This window comes from Lithobates pipiens, unplaced genomic scaffold, assembly GCF_037356315.1.
Source record: "Lithobates pipiens isolate NorthernLeopardFrog02 unplaced genomic scaffold, aLitPip1_a1.2 Scaffold_16, whole genome shotgun sequence".
Taxonomy (NCBI): Eukaryota; Metazoa; Chordata; class Amphibia; order Anura; family Ranidae; genus Lithobates; species Lithobates pipiens.
The window spans coordinates 563,961,316-563,981,297 of NW_027507748.1; the positions used below are offsets into that span (position 1 = coordinate 563,961,316).

At 49.8% G+C, this 19,982-nt stretch overlaps 1 protein-coding gene across 3 annotated transcripts in view; it reads left to right on the forward strand.

Moving 5' to 3' along the window:
* The first annotated feature begins 8,032 nt into the window (after nucleotides 1-8,032).
* Nucleotides 8,033-19,982, forward strand: part of OS9 (OS9 endoplasmic reticulum lectin) — a 125,115-nt gene continuing 113,165 nt past the window's right edge. For 2 of the 3 annotated variants that reach the window (XM_077483634.1, XM_077483635.1), the window contains exon 1: nucleotides 8,034-8,253. In XM_077483634.1, the coding sequence (XP_077339760.1) occupies nucleotides 8,101-8,253 (153 nt within the window). In that variant the 5' untranslated portion in view covers nucleotides 8,034-8,100. Of the gene's footprint in view, nucleotides 8,254-19,982 lie in introns of all 3 variants that reach the window. The other variant, XM_077483636.1, reaches the window with a different exon arrangement.

The following is a 19,982-nucleotide window of genomic DNA, read 5'->3' on the forward strand; positions in this document are numbered from 1 at the left end:
ACCCCTTAAGGAGACCCCCAGATCCTAGCCCTCCATGTGAATGGGTAGGGGCACCAAAATCAAAAGTGAAATTTCATCTGTCGATTTTCGGATTGTTAGTATTCCGATTTTTAGTCCGACAAAAGCTGGATATAAAATTTTTGTCATATGTGAACTCAACGTCTGATTTTCGTTTAACCACTTCCCGCCCCGCCTATAGCAGAATGATGGCTGGGCAGTGGTTTCCAGACATCCCAAGTCTCCTGTGAGGTGTGGAAGTCTCCTGCATTTCTGCGGCAGCTCCCGCACACCCGCAAGCTTCGATCTCCTTTGTATAGATTTTTAGCTGACAGCTGCTTCTCCTTCTCTCCCTCCCGCGACTGTCAGCTAAAAAGCTATACAGGGAGATCGGTGTTCACAGCTGTTCCCCGCCGCACCAATCATTCCCAGCTGTTCTGTGTTCTCCTCCCCCGCGCCCCCCCCCCCCCCCCCGGTGTCCTTCTCTGCCCCCCCTGTTCTCCTCCGGCCCCTGTGTTCTCCTCTGCCCCACCTGTTCTCCTCCGCCCCCCCCCCCCCCCTCGTTCTCCGCAGCCAGCTCTTCTCCTCTCCTGCCGGTTGCAGGGGGAACTGTCAGGAATTGGACACAGTGAGTGAGGTCGCTTCTGTGTCCTGTGATAACTGAGCAGAGTAAACTGTGTTTACTCTGCTCAGTTTATGAATGAACAGGAGCCTATGTCTCCTGTTCATTCATCTTTAGTGCTGAGGAACGGACCGGGGAACCTTTGTCCTCAGTCCCTTTGTCTGTCTCAAAGGGGAGATATCAGGGGTCTGTTTAGACCCCTGACATCTCACCAAAGCCCTCCAAAAAAATGGAAAATTCCTATCAAAATACTTACCGTAATTTTCCTTTCCTGATGGACTCCATGGCAGCAACGTGTGGGTTAAGTCCCGCCTCCACTACCCATAGGACACTACTCCCATAAATCTTTGCTCCCTGCCCCTGGCCGTGTTCGGTAACTAGCCTACTCCAGCCATTTTGGGAGGGAACTCCTGCTGCCATGGAGTCCATCAGGAAAGGAAAATTACGGTAAGTATTTTGATAGGAATTTTCCATTTTCCTGACAGACTCCATGGCAGCAACGTGTGGGAAATAACTCGCCAAACACACCCGGGTGGGCAAAAAATGCTGAACAAAAGATTTATTTAACACTGTCGGCCGACAGGACTTTCAAACCAAAATCAACAGAGGATAAAGAAGCTGGCTCAACACAATAGTGAGACATGAAAGTATGAATAGAAGACCAGGAGGCCGCTCTGCAGATTACATCAGGTGCAACGTGGCGTGAAGCCGCCCATGAGGTTGAGAGACTTCTGGTAGAGTGAGCTGTAACCGCCTCAGGAAGAGCCAAGCCCTTCTCTCTATAAGCCCATTGAATTGCTTGAACCACCCAAGCAGCGATGGATCTAACGGAGGCCTTGGCGCCTCTACTTTTCCCGTTAAATAGCACGAAGAGGAAGTCAGATTGACGAAAAGAAGCTGTAATATCCAGATATTGTTTTAGAGTAACTCCCAAATCGAGTGGATGTGGATCTTGACTTCCAGCAGAATTGAAGGTAGGAAGAGTGATTTCCTGGTTTTCATGGAAAACAGAGGTCACCTTGGGATTTGTCCCCAACATCGGAATTAGGACCACCCTATCTGGAAAGAAGGTGAGAAAAGGTTCCTTTGCACCTAGAGACTGAATTTCGGAGATTCTCTTCGCCGAGGTTATGGCTACCAGAAAAGAGGTTTTAAGGGTTAATTCTCTGATTGAGAGCGTTCTGTCAAGTTGAGAGAAGAAATCTAGAACCAATGGAAGATCCCATTTGGGGAATCTAGGCTTCCTTTGTGGCCTAAGCCTGACTGCTCCTTTGAAGAATTGTTGGACCAAGGGATGATTGGCCCATGCGACTCCGGAAAAGGCTGAAATTGCTGAAACCTGGACCCGGAGAGAACTAACCGAAAGGGAGATATCCAATCCCGATTGCAAGAAGCTTAAGACGTCCCGGACTGTCAGGGTATTACAGGAACTGGATCTTGAAGACAAGTGATCTGCAAACTTCGCCCAAATTCTCTCATATACCCGGTTAGTACTGCTTCTTCGAGCACTAAGAAGAGTGGGAATGACTTCTTCAGGACAGCCTAAAGCCTTCAACCGTCCCCTTTCAAAAACCAAGCCTTTAGGCGCAGGTGATCCGGGCAAGGATGTAATCTCGACCCTTGAGACAGAAGGTCTGGCCTGGATGGTAAAGGAATTGGATCCCTGACACTGAGGAGCATCAGAAGCGGAAACCAGGGTCTGTTGGGCCAATAAGGGATTATGGCTATCACTTCTGCTGTCTCTGACCTGAGTCTCCTCAGGAACTGATGAATAATAGGAGTTGGGGGAAAGGCATAGGCCTTGTGGAACCACCATTTCTCCGTCAAGGCATCCACCCCGTAGGCTTGAGGATCCCTGTACCTTGAATAATACTTCTCTAGTTTTTTGTTGCAAGGGGAGGCAAACAGGTCGACTTCTGGGGAGAACCCCATTGTCAGGATCCAGCTGAACACTTCCTCGTGGAGAGACCACTCGTTGTTGTCCAGAAGTATCCGGGAAAGAAAGTCTGCCTGAACGTTCTGAATCCCTGGGACATAAGATGCTGTCAGATCCTTCAAGTTCCTCTGAGCCCAGGTCATGATCGGTTCCACCTCCTGGAGAAGGGATAGACTTCGGGTACCCCCTTGCCTTCTTATGTACGCCACTGCTGTGGTATTGTCTAGCCTGAGAGAGACCGAGGCTCCTGAAATCAGATGCCGAAAGGCTAGCAGAGCTTGAAAGGCTGCCCTTAACTCCAGGATGTTCGACACCGTCCCTCTGGAGGGGAGAATCCAGGTGCCCTGAGCCATTTCTGCCAGACAGTGGGCGCCCCAACCCCTGTTGCTGGCATCTGTTGTTATGGTGACCCATGAGATGGGGAGAATGGAATGGCAGTTGCAGAGATTTACCCGTTGGAGCCACCACAGAAGGGAATTCCTCATGGATAAGGTGATCCGAATCAGCTGGGTTTTGCTGCCTGACCATTGAAGAAGGAAACCCCTCTGAAAGGGCCTCATCCTCCACTGTGACCACCTCACCATCGGAATTGTCGCTACCATAGTGCCTATAATTTTCAGGCACTGGAGAGCCTGGAGATGAGAGGCAGAGAGGGCTGGACGGATTCTGTCCCTGACCACTGACAACTTCTCTTCTGGCAATGAGATGGTGCCTCTGACAGTGTTGAATAGGGCCCCTAAGAACACCAGCCACTGAGATGGGACCAGCTGGCTCTTCTCCAAGTTCAAGATCCACCCGAATTCCTGTAGGGTGGAGATGACCTGCTTCCTGTGTACCAGAAGTTGATCCTTGTCTTGAGCCAACAACAGAAGGTCGTCTAGGTAGTGATGTAGACGAATCCCTTTGGTTCTCAGGAGAGCTACCACTGCCAACAATACTTTTGAAAATACACGAGGAGAAGTTGATAGCCCGAAGGGAAGGCAAGTAAACTGAAAATGGCTTTCGCCCACGGAGAAGCGGAGATACTGCTGGTAATTTTCTGCAACTGGGACATGAAAATAGGCGTCCTTGAGGTCTATGGAGACCATCCAGTCCCCTGCTTGGACCGATTGTTGAATTGTGGATAAAGACTCCATCTTGAATTTTTCTTTTTTGATAAAACTGTTCAAGTGGGTTAGATCTATGACCGGCCTCCAGGCCCCGCTCTTTTTCCGGACCATAAACAAAGGAGAGTAGATTCCCATGCCTCGCTGAATGACTGGAACATGGATAATGGCGCCTTGAGCCAACAAAGATTCCACGTAGGCTAGAAGAATTAGCCTTTTTTCGTCTGAGGCTGGGAGAGAGGTGGGGACCCATCTGAGTCTGGGAGATTCCTTGAAGGTCCAAACATGACCTGAGGAGACTGTCTTGATGGTCCAGAAGTCTTGGATCGAGGCCGCCCAGACATGGCGAAAGTGGAAAAGACGAGCCCCCACCTGCCCTGTCTGAGCGGGCCCAACCTCAAAAGGATTTAGTTGGTTCCCTCTCTCCCTTCAAATCACTTTTTGTAGATTTTTTAAAAGAGGATTGTCTTGATTTCCAGGACCTGGAAAATTCACGGCCTGGTCTGTAACTGCGAGCTTCCCTGGCTCGTTCCTGGTACTGTCTCTTTGGAAAAGACCTTCTCTGGGCTTGCAAACGCCGGTCCTGGGGGAGGAACCCCGACTTTCCACCAGTGGCTCGGGTAATAGCCTCATCCAACTTATTGCCGAAAAGGGAGGACCCTTCAAAGGGGATGCGGCACCATACTTGTTTTGAGGCTGGGTCTGCCAGCCAGGGGCGGAGCCAAAGAGCCCGTTTAGCCGTAACAGAAGAAAGCATCACCCGAGCCACCAGGCGTATAATGTCGATAGAGGCCTCCCCAAGAAAGGCGGAGGCCAGCCTAAGCTCTTGGATAGGCGAGCTCTTAGCTGTATCTTCAGAGATATTTCTAAGTGTCTCATCTACACTATCTGTCCATATCTCCATTGCTTTGGACATAGCGGCCAGAGCCAACGCTGGCTTACAGGCCATTCCTGCTGTGAGATACACTCTCTTCAAATCAGCATCAATTCGTCTGTCCAGAATGTCCTTAAAAGACACGGTATCCTCTAAGGGAAGTGTGACATGTTTCACCAGCCGCATGACTGCTGCGTCTACCAACGGTGCTGACTCCAAATGCTTCACCTCTTCTTCATTGAAAGGATAGAGTTTCGAAACCTTTGATAGCATGGAATTTTTCTTCTCCACCTTGCCCCATTCATCTGTGATAATCTCACCTAGCTCAGAAATAAAAGGAAAATTAATCCGTTCCTTCTTTAATTGCTTAAAGAATTTTCTTTGTTTGGAAGGAGCAGCCACAGAATCTTCCCAGTTCAGTGTCTCTTTAACAGCTCTGACCAGAGGAGGCAGTAGAGCGAAATCAAAGCCCACACAGGGATCACTTTTATCAGAGTCACTGTCAGATATGGCAGCTGAGGGGTGGCTATGCGCAGAGGATTCCCAAGTATCCTGCAGCTGAGTCTCCCTTCCTGGAGAAAGTGGCAGCTCTGCCGGGGGAACATAGGACTGGCCCTCAATATTTCTGAGGGACTCCTTAACAACTTTCTCCACCAGGGTTTTAAGTTGTTGATCCGCGTCACCCCTTTCATTAGAAGCCTTGGCATAGCAAGGATCGCATAAAGATTTTCCTGCCGGTACAAGAGCTCTGCACCCCCAACAAGCACTAGCTGAGTGACTAGATTGAGTCCTCGAGGAGTGCGATCTTTCTTCACTACGGTGTCCTGATTTTGAGGAGGAACCATAATGTTTAGATTTGGAAGAGGAGTGCCGGTGATGCGACTTGGAGGAGTCGCTCCCTCTATGAGAGTTGCGATGCTGTTCTGACCTGGAAGGGCTGAAAAAGACACAAGACAAGAAACCACAAGAGACAAGACATCAGGACAGAGCTAACAGATACATACCCCTCCCCCACCAGACCTTCAGGTGATCATTAGAAATACCTTTTATGAGAGGGCTGGCCACAAGCAGGCGGTAAGGAATCCATGTCCTCAGCGATATCCATACGCGCTGAAAAGATGACAAGGGATCAGTGCAAGGGACAGGGAAGGGATAGCCTCCCTATCCCAGAATGCCACTTACCAGTGGATGCAACACAGAGGCAGGGGGAAGTCACCGCAACAGCCCGCAAGCATTCCCAAAGCTTGCAGACAAATTCCACATTTAAATAGCCCGCCCCTGTGATGTCACCGCCGTGCCTGTGCGCATGCGCGAAACAGCGGCATTTTGCCGCTATCGCGCATGCGCGAAACCAAGCCTCGATCTCAACCGCGTTCGCGCATGCGCAGTACGGCCGAAAACGCAAACCCGGAAGTAGAACGGCGGCTGGAACGCGGAAGAACCAGCCGCCATGCCTGCACATACAAACAAACAGAAACAAACGAAGACAAATAATAAGATACAAAAACTGCTGCCATAAAGAACTTTTAGAACCTCTCACCACTCCCACCACGATCGATCACTCGGCCGAAGATAAGGTAAGATGACACCGGACTTTCCAGGGGGCAAAACAGGTCACCTGCTAATAGCTGGCTATCCGACCAATGCGCAGCCTGCCTGCCAGTGGCCAGGACATGTGGCTTCTTCACAGCGCCTCTTCCACTGCCCACTCCATACCCTGCTAATAGCTAGGGCTTAGCGGAGTAATGCGACTTTCCAGACCCAGAGTCGCAGACCGGCCGACCTCGATCGTGGGGATGATAAATCTTCAGGTAGGAAGACCACTTCTGGGTCCTTCGGAGGAGGACAAAAAAAGAACACGGCCAGGGGCAGGGAGCAAAGATTTATGGGAGTAGTGTCCTATGGGTAGTGGAGGCGGGACTTAACCCACACGTTGCTGCCATGGAGTCTGTCAGGAAATATAAACTAATTATTGTAAAAAATTTCTAAAAAATTAAGTGTAAAAGAATAAAATAAAAAACGACTGACACCATTCTCCCCTGCCCTACCAACACTGTCCACTGCCCCAACCCCCTCCCCCCAAAAAGCATCGTAAACAAAAAAAATGTAATTGTAAAAAATGAATTGTTGAAAATACCACCCCCTTCCCCAGAAGCACAGTGAAAAAATATTGAAAAAAAAAGTAAAAAATATTTTTTGTCGCAAGGGGGGTCAGTTGCGGGCGTGAAGTGCCACGCCTCTGAAATTCGTTTTTCCGACTGGGATGTCTGGGTTTAGTTATCCTGACTTCATATGACGTCTTTCAGGATAACATGCCAGCGCGCCTGTCAATGGCCTTCAGATGCCAATCAGTAATGCCTGTCAGTACCACCACAACAGTGCTACCTATCCATTGCCACCTATCAGTGCCACCTATTAGTGCCCATAAGTGCTGCATATCAGTGTAGCCTAATGGTGCCCATCAGTGCTTCATATCAGTGCCCATCAATTATACATATTTGTGGCTCCTCATCAGTGCCTATTAGTGCAGCTTCATCAGTGCCTATTAGTGCAGCTTCATCAGTGCCCATTAGTGCAGCTTCATCGGTGCTCGTCGGTGAAGGAGAAAACAAAATTTTATAACAGAAATGAAAAAGAAAAATTCTGTCTTTTTTAGTTTGTTTAGCAAAAAATAAAAAACCCCAGTGTTGATCAAATACCACCAAAAGAAAGTTTTATTTGTGGGAAGGAAATTATAAAAATGTAGTTTGGGTACAGTGTAGTATGACGGCACAATTGTCATTCAAAGTATGACAGCAATGAAAGCTGAAAATTGGCCTGGGCAGGAAGGGGGAAAGTGCCTGGTATTGAAGTGGTTAATTAGTATGTGTTTTGTCTGAAAAATAAATCGGAAGAGCGAGACTACGCATGCTCAGAAATGAAAGAATCCAAACAAAAATATAACACATTATGTCACGTCTGAAGTTGTATTCTGTCGCACAAGAAATTTTGTATGGTGAGTAAGCTCTTCACTTTTGACATGAGACTAGCATGCAAAAAAACAAACAAAAAAACGGTCTCTGATCGATACGAAATATTAGACTGGGATGCCATTAAAGCTCATGTGCGTGTAAAGGCAGGCATCCCAATACTTTTGTTAATACAGTGCTTCTGTACTATGGTTCTCCTCAGCTAAATAGACCGAGCAGCACAGAAACAGTTAATAGAAACCCTGCCAGAGAGCTGTGATTGGGTCAGGTCATCCTTGATTTTACCCAATCGCAGCCACTCTGAGAAAGCCAAAACAAGCCCATGCCGGCAGCGCTGTAGCCAATCAACAGTGACAGAGTGGAGTGAGTGACAGCTCTCCCTCCAACAGCGTTACAGCTCCGAACAGAACTAGGCTTTGCGGGCGTGGCTATAGATTAGGAAGTGAGCGGACGGAGGTGAATAGTGAAAGACAGTTTATCGGACCAATAGAAGTCTCGGCTGTCAGTGTGTTAGCCAATCGGCATAAAGCAGGTGTAAAGAGGCGCTCTGTGGGACTTTGGAGGAAGGTGCATGTTGTTGAGCGAAGCGAGGGAAGATGGCGGTGCCCGGGGTGTGGGTTCAGGTGTGCCTGCTTCTGTGGGTGATGTGTGGGCTCACAGTGGCGTCACTTGGGTTCCTGAACCTGGAGGAGCTGACGGAGATGAAGTATGGGATAGAGATCCTATCCGAGCCGGTGATAAGGGGACAGGTAATGGAGAGCCGGGGAACCAGCTGTTACCTGACTATAGAGGACTGAGCGACTGCTGGCATCTACTGGAGACCTCCGTGGTACACAACCCCCCCCCCCCCCCCCCATAGCACACAGTGCAGTGACATGGAGAGGACTGAACCCCCCAATCACACAGCTCAGTCCAGGCTCCTCACACTATCACACCTGAGCTCCAGGTCTGGACTGTATTCACACTTATCGGTGTACATTTTTGTATGACAGCATAGGAAAGCCATTCACTTGAAAGAGACGCCCTACGTGTGCCAAACGTGCCCACAAATCTCCTGCATCTTTTTGGGTGCAGAGCTTGGTGCGTCTTCGAGCAGACATATGCGTTTGAGTCATTAATTGCACTGCAAGCGCAGCATGTGTTTTTTGTACATTCAGTATGTGCAGATGTGCTTAGAGCCCAGACGGTGGCCTGGTGGAGTAGTAGTGGTATAGGTACAATGTACCAGGGTGTGTGAGTAGTGGGAATAAAAAATGACCTAACACGTGTGCTGAGATAAGGAATAGTGACCTGGTGGTGTTGGGGGAGGTATAGGAATCGCGGCTGGCGGTGTTTGGGGGAGGGCATAGTGACCCCTGTGGCTAGCGGTGTTGGGGGGAGGAATAGCGACCCCCGTGGCTGGCGGTGTTAAGGTGAGGTATATGACCTGCAGGGGGGGGGTAGCGACCTTGTGGCTGGCGGCGTTGTTGGTGGGGGGGGAGTAGCGACCCTGTTGGTGGTGGGGGGGAGTAGCGACCCTGTTGGTGGTGGGGGGGGAGTAGCGACCCTGTTGGTGGTGGGGGGGAGTAGCGACCCTGTTGGTGGTGGGGGGGGGAGTAGCGACCCTGTTGGTGGTGGGGGGGGAGTAGCGACCCTGTTGGTGGGGGTGGGGGGGGAGTAGCGACCCTGTTGGTGGGGGTGGGGGGGGAGTAGCGAACCCTGTTGGTGGGGGTGGGGGGGGAGTAGCGACCCTGTGGTGGGGGTGGGGGGGGAGTAGCGACCCTGTTGGTGGGGGTGGGGGGGGAGTAGCGACCCTGTTGGTGGGGGTGGGGGGGGAGTAGCGACCCTGTTGGGGGGGGGGGGGGAGTAGCGACCCTGTTGGTGGGGGGGGGGGGGGAGGTAGCGACCCCGTTGGTGGGGGGGGGGGGGAGTAGCGACCCCGTTGGTGGGGGGGGGAGTAGCGACCCCGTTGGTGGGGGGGGGGTATCGACCCCGTTGGTGGGGGGGGGGGTATCGACCCTGTTGGTGGGGGGGGGGGGGGAGTAGCGACCCGTGGCTGGCGGCGTTGGTGGGGGGGGGGAGTAGCGACCCTGTTGGTGGTGGGGGGGGGAGTAGCGACCCTGTTGGTGGGGGGGGGGGGGAGTAGCGACCCCGTTGGTGGGGGGGGGAGTAGCGACCCGTTGGTGGGGGGGGGGGAGTAGCGACCCCGTTGGTGGGGGGGGGGGGTATCGACCCTGTTGGTGGGGGGGGGTATCGACCCCTGTTGGTGGGGGGGGAGTAGCGACCCTGTTGGTGGTGGCGTTGGTGGGGGGGGGAGTAGCGACCCTGTTGGTGGTGGGGGGGAGTAGCGACCCTGTTGGTGGTGGGGGGGGAGTAGCGACCTGTTGGTGGTGGGGGGGGAGTAGCCGACCCTGTTGGTGGGGGGGGGGGGGGGAGTAGCGACCCCGTTGGTGGGGGGGGGGGGGGGAGTAGCGACCCCGTTGGTGGGGGGGGGGGGAGTAGCGACCCGTTGGTGGGGGGGTGGGGAGTAGCGACCCCGTTGGTGGGGGGGGGGGAGTAGCGACCCGTTGTGGGGGGGGGAGTAGCGACCCTGTTGGTGGGGGGGGGGTATCGACCCTGTTGGTGGGGGGGGGGGGGAGTAGCGACCCCGTGGCTGGCGGCGTTGGTGGGGGGGGGAGTAGCGACCCCGTGGCTGGCGGCGTTGGTGGGGGGGGAGTAGCGACCCCGTGGCTGGCGGCGTTGGTGGGGGGGGGAGTAGCGACCCCGTGGCTGGCGGCGTTGGTGGGGGGGGAGTAGCGACCCCGTGGCTGGCGGCGTTGGTGGGGGGGGAGTAGCGACCCCGTGGCTGGCGGCGTTGGTGGGGGGGGGAGTAGCGACCCCGTGGCTGGCGGCGTTGGTGGGGGGGGGGAGTAGCGACCCCGTGGCTGGCGGCGTTGGTGGGGGGGGAGTAGCGACCCCGTGGCTGGCGGCGTTGGTGGGGGGGGAGTAGCGACCCCGTGGCTGGCGGCGTTGGTGGGGGGGGAGTAGCGACCCCGTGGCTGGCGGCGTTGGTGGGGGGGGAGTAGCGACCCCGTGGCTGGCGGCGTTGGTGGGGGGGGAGTAGCGACCCCGTGGCTGGCGGCGTTGGTGGGGGGGAGTAGCGACCCCGTGGCTGGCGGCGTTGGTGGGGGGGAGTAGCGACCCCGTGGCTGGCGGCGTTGGTGGGGGGAGGAGTAGCGACCCCGTGGCTGGCGGCGTTGGGGGAGGGAGGAGTAGCGACCCCGTGGCTGGCGGTGTTGGGGGAGGGAGGAGTAGCGACCCCCGTGGCTGGCGGTGTTGGGGGGCAGGGAGGAGTAGCAACCTCGTGGCTGGGGGGGGCGCGAGGAGTAGCGGCCTCTTGGCTGGCAGTGTCGGGGGGGCGAGGAATATCGACCTCTTGACTGGCGGTGTTGGGAAGGGGGGGAGGAATAGCGACCCACCCCCGTGGCTGGCAGGTTGGAGGAGAGGAGTAGTGAGCGGTGTTTGGGGGGGGGTGGGGGAATAGCGACTCATGGCTGGCCATGTTGGGAGGAATCGCAACCCGTGGCTGGCGGTGTTGGGAGTAATCGCAACCCGTGGCTGGCAATGTTGTGGGGGGGGGGGGGGGGGTAGTGACCTGCCTCTGATGGGAGCTTGTGCTCGCTTTTATTAGCCCACTGATCTCTGTCTTGCCTCCCTGCCATAAATGGACCTGTTGGTTGGGTTTGCCGCCAAGATCTGCGTTTCTAGTCCTCCCCTAATTTAACACAACATAAACAATGGAAAAAACCCAAATCGCCCAGTTACTGTTTCATACAGATTTAAATCATTTTGCTGATATTGCGACACCTGGTTTGTGTAGAATTTTTCTCAGTAGGATAGCTAATGGCACAAGTATGTTCTTTCGTTTTAAACTACGTGGATGATTAATCTTGTACTGTTATGTAGTTGGTATAACTGTAAACATACAAATATTCATCTTGATTTATTTTGTATTAATATATGCTGATGCGTTAAAAACATTTCTATGTTAGTTATGAAAGTATATATGTAATGAGGAAGCCAAATGGCGGCTTTGGATGGTCTTTAGGTAAAAACCACATGTTAAAATGATCATTCGCTCCAGGGATACAAACAGTGGAAAGTAAATGTAAAGATGTACTTCCCACTACTGGCCTTTCTAGGTGATGGGTAGCCTTAAATGCTGATTGTGAGGGCTCAAGTGTGTGGAGCATGTACTTAAACAGGTGGTGATAACGTAAGAGAAACTGAGAGACAGTTGTCATCCTATAACAGGAGATATTTGAACAAGGATCTTCATGGAATGACCATCGAGTATTATAAAAGCTACAGATTTTAAAGATAAAAGATTGGGCATATACTGTGAATGCTAAGGGCACATTTACACTGGTCCTTGTTGGTGTGTTTCATTAAAGTGCATTATGCCATGCAGTAACACGTTGCATTAGGGCGTCCTATTCATGGGCTAGCAAAGCACCAAACAAACCAAAAATTTGGCATGCACCAATCTTTGTTAGCAAGCCATGGTGGTGCATTACTGTGTGTTGATGTGCCATTAAAAATGAATAGCACTGCAGAGGTCCAATGTACTTTGACGCATGTTTCCACTGACACTGAAAGGATGTTAACTGAGCACTTATTTTTCTTATAGCTATATGTAGATTAGGTCTCTGTTACTAAGATTCCAAAAACAAAATACCCTGCAAAGGGGAACATAAATTCTTACCCTTCCCTTTTTTTTTTGGACTGTGCGTGCTGCCAAAACCATGCTAATCCAGTAAAAAAGTCTTCTGGACTATCTGCAGAAACCACATGTCTGTTTACACCCAGAATAGGAATGGGGGCTCTGATCGGGTCTGCTTTTCGGGCATCTGTGTGAAAGGGGCCTAAACTGTTTTCTGTGACTACTGAGTGTTCTCAGTAGTTCAACTTTAATTTTAATTTAGGCTGCATTCACACCTGAGCGTTTTACGAGCTGAAAACGCTCATCTCAAAAGTTCAAAAACGCCCAACAAGCAAAATCCCATTCATTTAAATGGCCCCTGTTCACATGTGAGCATTCTGTCGCCTGAAGCGCAAAAAAGCTGAGTTAGACTTACCAGCAACTCCTTTTTCTGAGAGTCTTCCAGGACAACCCATTTCGGTTTTGGGGCGGAGAGTAGCGACACGTGTCTGAAGATGTTGGGGTGGGGGGGGGGGGAAGCATGGCAATCCTGTGGCTGGCGATTTTGGGGGGAGGCATAGCGACCCCGTGGCTGGCAATGTTGGGGGAGGAAGGCATAGCGACCCCGTGGCTGGCAAGGACAGGAAACGCGTTACCCCCACCGGATAAAAGGGCAGTCCTCCAGGCCCCATGTCAGTCTTCTTGAGAACCGTAGGATATCTCTGTAAAACACATGCATATGTAGTGGGTGACATTTTGCACAAAGTGTCACTCGTGTAAATTTCGTTTTTGCCTCAGAATAAGTAGAGGTTCTGAGGGTTAATTATGTAGGTTAACTTTGACATCAGTTTGGCTGGGCTGTGTTAGTTCTGCCTAGTCATGTGAGCGATGAGGTGCACATGACAGGCCAGAACCAGGCCTGGTTGGACGTTTTGGGTATCCGCCTTCTTGGAACCAATCGGTGGGTGTTCCGGGCCCTGCTGAGGAGTCTGGGAAGAGGTACTTAAGATGTTGAGGTCACGTGTTCAGGAAAGGAGTTTGTGAGGCCTGTGCGGTCAGTTCTGTTTTCCAGTACGGGGGTAGCCCCATGAGGGGTCCCGGTCATGGGGTGTCCGACATCCCGCAACATGCTTCTATTGGTTGCCCCCAATAGACCTGACTGGTCTGGGGTAGGGATCCGTCTGTTCTCGAGTCTTGGAACCGGCTGGTTCAAGGCGCAGGAACTGAGGGAGGATTCAAGGTGTCCGGGTGTGCTCTTGGCTTGGATGGGCACCACAGCTCGTATGTCTGAAGTTCAAGGCGATAATGTTTAATGAAGGTCAAATAACTGGACCATGTGGCAGCCCTCTCAGCCTAAGACACAGACAAGGCTATTGAGTGCGCAGTAACAAAAGGCGGAGGAACTTCCCTAATTTTGTAATTTTCAGAGATGGCCTGCTTTATCCATCTAGCCAATATGGCTTTAGATGCACTTTTTCCCTTGTGTATTTCTGAAAAGAGGGTTAACAAGGCAACAACAGTTTTTCTCGTAAGGAAAGGTGTACTCACTGATAGGGCCTGCAACTCACTTACCCTACGAGCTGAGATAATTGGTACAAGAAAAATTGTTTTTAATGTAAGTAACTTAACTGAAATATCCTGTAGGGGCTCAAAAGGAAATTCAACCAAAGTTTGAAGCACCCGGAACAGGTCCCAAGTTGGACAACTTCTCACCACTACTGGCCTGGCCCTAGAAATTGATTTGAAAAATCTAGCTATAGTGGGATTTTCCAGGAGAGAAAACTGGAGAACAACACTGATAGCTGCCACCTGTACCCTTTTTTTTTTTTTTCTTTTTGGTACTAACTGAAAGACCTTTGTCGACACCCTCTTAAAAAAAATTCCAAAATTGAAGGAACCTCATGAGTTAATCTTTGATTTTCAGATAACCATGAGTTACATTTTTTTCCAAACCTTGGAATAATATGGCTCTAGTAACTGTTTGTTTTTTCTGTAATTTACCAGTCTTGACAACTTTATCAGAGAACCCCTGGGCGCTCAGTATCTTTTCTTCAGATGCCAAGCTTAAGGAAACAACCTGTGGTTGTGACACTGGACCCTGCAAAGTCTTCTCTCTTCAGAAGTCTCAGTGGAGGCTCCAAGACCAGAGTCTGTAGCAGGGAAAACCATGGCCTCTTTGGCAGAAAGGGGTGATTAGGATAAGATCTGTTTCTTCAGAGAAGAAACTTCTGGAATAAGTCTTATCGGGAAGGCATAACAGAGGTTGAGTGGCCATGGATTCCCCAGAGCATCAATCCCCAAAGATTGATCTGCTGGGTTCAGGGAAAAGAACTTCTGTCTTGCAATTTTATTTTATTTTTATTTTTTTTCTGATTTGCGAACAAGTCTGCTTCGGGACATCCTCATCTGTCGGTGAAATCCGCAAGACTTCGAGAAGGGACCAATTGTCTCGATCTACATGGTAGCGGCTGAGATAATCTGCCAGACAGTTTTGTGTCCCCTTCAGGTGCACTGCTGTAATAGAGGCTAGATTCCCTTCTGCCCATGATAAAATCTCCTAGCCAATAGATTGAAGTATCCAACTCCTTGTAACTCCCTGTTTGTTGAGGTACGCAACTGTTGCGATATTGTCAGAATTTGGAGATGTGACCCTTGATTTCCGTCTGAAATGTCTACAAGGCTCTCTGAACCGCTAGAAGCGCTCTGATTCGATGAAGCTCTTGCTTTCCTCGAGGACAATTCTCATGTGCCACTGCATTGCTGAGGTGGGCTCCCCATCCCCAGGAACGTGCATCCGTAGTGATCCTTTGGGATATAGTAATGCACCATGGTAGACCTCTTGTGCGGTGCAGGTTTGTCGTCGTCCACCACCACAAGCTTCTTTTTACCCTGGTGGGTAAGAAGACGCTTGATTCCAGGGACCTTGCATCTCCGTCCCAGTCCCTTTTTAATAGAAATGGACGTTGATGAAATATTGCCCATGGCACTGCGAGAAAGCATGAGGTCATCAGACCCACTGTTCTTGAAACCTCTGTCAGCGAGACCGACTGGTCTGTAAGGCTGACATTGTTTGCATCATTTTTGTGGTCTTCCCCCATGGGAGAAAAACTTTTTTGTCTACTGAGCAAAAGTCGTACCCCAGATATGTCGCCTTCTGGGCTGTAATTATGGAAGGCTTCTCTTTGTTTATTAATCAGCCTGGGGACTGCAGGAAGTCTTGTACATTCTGGAGATCCGCTAATAACTTTTGGTATGACTCTGCCACCACAAGGAGGTCATCCACGTGAGGGAAAATAGTTATCACCTTTTAACCTTAACGGAGCCAACGCCTTCCCCAACACTTTTGAAAAAAATGCATTGGGTTGAGGACAGACCGAAGGGGAGGGCTTGAATTTGAAAGTGCAGAGTCTCTGTTCCCATCTTGACTGCTAGTCCCGAGAATCTTTTGGAAGGCTGGATGGATAGGGATGTGCAGATAAGCATCCCTCAAATCCAAAGTGGTCATGAAGCAGTTTGGGTAAAGCAGATTTTTGATTGTGAATACTGTCTCCATATGAAAGTGCTTATATCTGAACGGTTTAGAGACCGAAGGTTCATGATAAGCCGATACTTTCCCGACGGCTTTCTGATGCCAAATATATGGCAATAAAACCGCTTGCCCTGATGTGACTGGGCAATAGGGGTCAGGACTTTTTGATCTAATAAGTCCCCAATTTGGAGACCCAGAGTCCTTGCTTTTTCCCCGATCTTGGGGAGGGAAGGTGACCAAAAATTGCTCTGGTGGTTGACGTGAAAATTCCAGCCTGTAACCATTGGTCACTAGGTCCAGGATGAAAGGGAATTGAGGTGACTGCTGCCCATTGTGGGAGAAGGGCCCTCAATCATGAGTCAATGTGGCTTGGCGGGTTGTTGAGGAGGATTAAACGAGACACCCCCTCTACCTCTGCCTTTGTGGCCTGTCCAATGTTTTTTGGGCCTATTGTCCTTTTCTCTAGGACCTTGCTGCCTACTTTGGCCACGAAAAAACTTTCTGGATGTCGGGTTTTTTCTTTTTCTCAGGAAAAAGGCGTTTCCAATCGGCTGTACGTTCCAGTGCCTCCTGCAGTCCTGGGCCAAAGATGGATTACCTGTTAAGGGAAGCCCACATAGGCGCAACTTTGAGGCAGCATCACCTGACCAGGTTTTAAACCATAGGCTTCTTCTGGCCGAATTCACTTAGGCCGACGTCCTGGCTGACATTCTTGCCAACTCTGTGGAAGAATCGACTAAAAACCCCACTGCACGAAAAAGGAGAGGGAAAGACTTCAAAATCTGCTCTCTAGAGCTACATGCCACGACAAATGTGTTTGTATTTGTGTCAACCATACTTCCAAATTTCTGGCTACACATTTGGAGGCTAGAGCTGGTTCCCAACAGCTGAATCCCAGGCTCTGTGGAGGAGGATATCTCCTCTTTCGTCCATCGGGTCCTAAAGCGCACCCATATCGTCAAACGCTAGGTCTAAGTTTTTTTGAAACCTTTGAAAGGTGTGCTAACTTAGGATTTTTGTTCCACGGGTGCACTGTGTCCTCATCAAATGGAAACCACCTTTTCCTGGCTTTTCCCACTCCAGTTTGATAGTATCAAGAAGGGAACTATGCACTGGAAAACTCCTAGACTTTTTCTTATGCAAACCCTTGTACAAAAGATCACATTTGGATAATTGTACCTCCTCCTTGTAACTCAAGTGTTGTGTAGATAGCCTTTTAATAAGTCAACATCTTCTATAGATAACTTAAACCTTGAGCCTCTTGTGGATTCTCTATCCCTGGGGCTATTTCTGACCCTGATTTAACGGGTAGATCTGGCTTCAGCCTCAGTCTTCACTCTCCTCCCTGCTGTGGAGTGCTACTGACTGAAGCCCTAATTGGAGACGGACCCTCTGCTGGAGCCTGAAGCTTGTCAATTGGAGTTTTAAATGGGCTAAAGGTAGACGCAAGCTCATCTCTAACAGAAGTCAGCATTTTCTGATAGGAGGCTACCGGGTCTTCCTTTACCAGGCCTTCTATACAGTTTTTACTGCTTTGCACCACGAGGAGCTCAATTTGTTTGCGCAAACCGCACATTTCCTTTTTGGTGGCTGCGCTTGGGCTCGCTGGATACTTCCTGTGGGCCAGCTTGGAGAGCAGAGGCTCCACCCCCTTGACTGCCACGGCTTCCTCTTTCCTCTGCACATACAAGCCACACTGTCAGTGGGGAGAGGATACCACTGCGCTGCTATGCACCGCGCTATGGGGGGACCCGACATCACCCTGGTCCTGGCCCTCTAAGGCACTGAGAACAGGGGACAGCAGCACTACCAACTTCCCCAGTGCAGATGCTGCTTCTGGCAGAGGAGAAAAATTAGTGACATACCTCAAACAGCCATTAGAGGCCCTGCTCATGATACCTAGGGGACCAGTTTCCAGGAACATGTTACCCCCCCCCCCCCCGTGGAGGAAACGCTAATGACTGATATGGGACCTGGAGGACCGCCCTTTTTATCTGGTGGGGGTAAGGTGTTTCTTGTCATGGTAGGAGGAGCCCTAGGTCTCATTGGCTGTCCTGGAAGATGCTTGGAGAAAAGTACATGAGCTTCTTTTTGGGCAGATTACAGGCGCTTTTCTGCTTGTTACATTGGTGACCCCTTTGACCTGTACAACATCGCGGTAAAAATCATGGCTGGGAAATGCCTGAATGTAGCCTACAAGATGAACTCCAGGAATTCAGCCGCTTTCTAAAATCTGCTGGGCTACTATGGGTTAAGTGTTAACCCCACAACTGTAAAATCACTCTGTATATACAGTTGCTTGTTCTCACTGTGGAACCGAAGGGGGTATTCCTATGCATTGTGTAAAAAAGGCTTTTTGATCCTCTTACTGTCCCCAATCCGTCTGCTGATAGCATAGAGCCCTAGGAGGCACTGCACATGCTCAGTTTGGTGTATATCGCTAGAGAGGTGTTTTTGAATGAAATCATGTAATCAGCGCTGTCTAAACAGAGGGCCATGAGTCATGCCTCATAGGACAGTCAAAGGAGAATGAAAACTCCAAGCTTTAGGCAGTGCTCAGCCGGACACTGACAGAAGCCACAATACTGCTAATGAGAAAAGGTATTTATTTAGCATTTTATATTTACTAAAATTGCATTTGTGTTCTGTGTACTGTGGGAGACCAGATATACTGAATGCAGGGTCCTGGGTTTAGTAACACTTTAAGTCCAATGAGATGCTTGTCAGCTCTTGGACTTATTTCTTTCATTTATGATAGACTGCTTTACTGAGCTCCGGGAATATAGCTTTACTCTCGACAGTGACCGGAGAAATGCTGCTTTTCACACAGCAGTAGCTTTGCACGCCCCTCTTCTGCTGTTCATCTACCAGAAGGCTTTGTAGTTTGTAAATGGGTTCATATAATACAAAGTGCTCTGTGATTGGGCAGTAAGAGGGGAGAAGTGGCAGAACGGCTGACTCTTTGGGTACTTGAGATGAGACCAAAAGTTTCGGTATTGAAGAGGGTGAAAGTATGACAGCTATGCTCCCAGTGCTTAATAAAACTTTTAGTTGCAAATAAAGAGATTTTATGAAGTGTCTTGCACCTTCGTTGGACTTAATCCATAGTAATCTGTCACATTTTAGAATGTGCCTGGATTTCTGGAGTTCAGCTTTTAACCACTTCCCGACCAGCGCATGCAGATGTATGTTGGCAGAATGGCACGGACAGGCATGTTGGTGTACAGGTACGTCCATTTTTAAATTCCACCCTGCCATCGCGTGCAAGTTGGCGGCGTGCTCGCGTGCCGGTCAGGACCCCCGTGAGTCCAGTCGCGGGTCCCGCAGACTCTATCGATGCGGGGTTACCCGCGATCGTCTCACGGGGCGTCTGAACTGGGAGATGCCGTTGTAAACAGCATCTCCCCGTTCTGCCTAGCAACAAGTGACGCTGATCTCTGCTCCATGTGATTGGAGTAGATATCAGTGTTCACTAAAACAAAGCCCAGCCCCCCAGAGTTAGTAACATGCGCCATATTCCTATTACAAGGGATGTTTACATTCCTTGTAATAGGAATAAAAGTAATCCTTTTTTTTTTTTTTTAAAGTGTCCAACTAAAAAAATAAAAATTTAACAATTAAAAAAAATAAAATTTAAAGCGTCCCTGTCCCCGTGAGCTTGTACGCAGAAGCATGACATGTTGGGTATCTATTTACTTGGCGTATCCTCCTCTTTCACATTATGCAAAAAAATTGGTATAACTTTACTGTTTTTTTTTTTTTTTTTTTTTTTTTTTGCATTAAACTGTTTTTGTTTTTTTCTGAAAAAAACGTGTTAAAAAAAATTGCTGCGCAAATACTGTGCAAGATAAAAAGTTGCAATGACCGCCATTGTATTCTCTAGGGCCTTTGATAAAAAAAACATATATAATGTTTGGGGGTTCTATGTAATTTTCTAGCAAAAAAATTATGAATTTTACATGTAGGAGAGAAATGTCAGAATTGGCCTGGGCACGAAGTGGTTAAAGCACATGTCGTGACTGGCAGCTCCGGTATGCACGCAACTCCGGCCAGTCACAGAGACGGAGTCCGTGACACCGGAAGGAAAATAGACGCTTCCAACCGGTGAGGAAATCGGGGACATGTGTCAGGTAAGTGACGCATAATCGCCTACTATGCGATGCATAGTAACCCATTATGCTTTGCTGGGAAACAGAGGACGTAAACCCAAATTTTATAAATTTAATATGTGTGTGTATAATATTTTTTAAAAGAACAGTGTAAAAATGTAAAATAAGAAAACTTAAAAA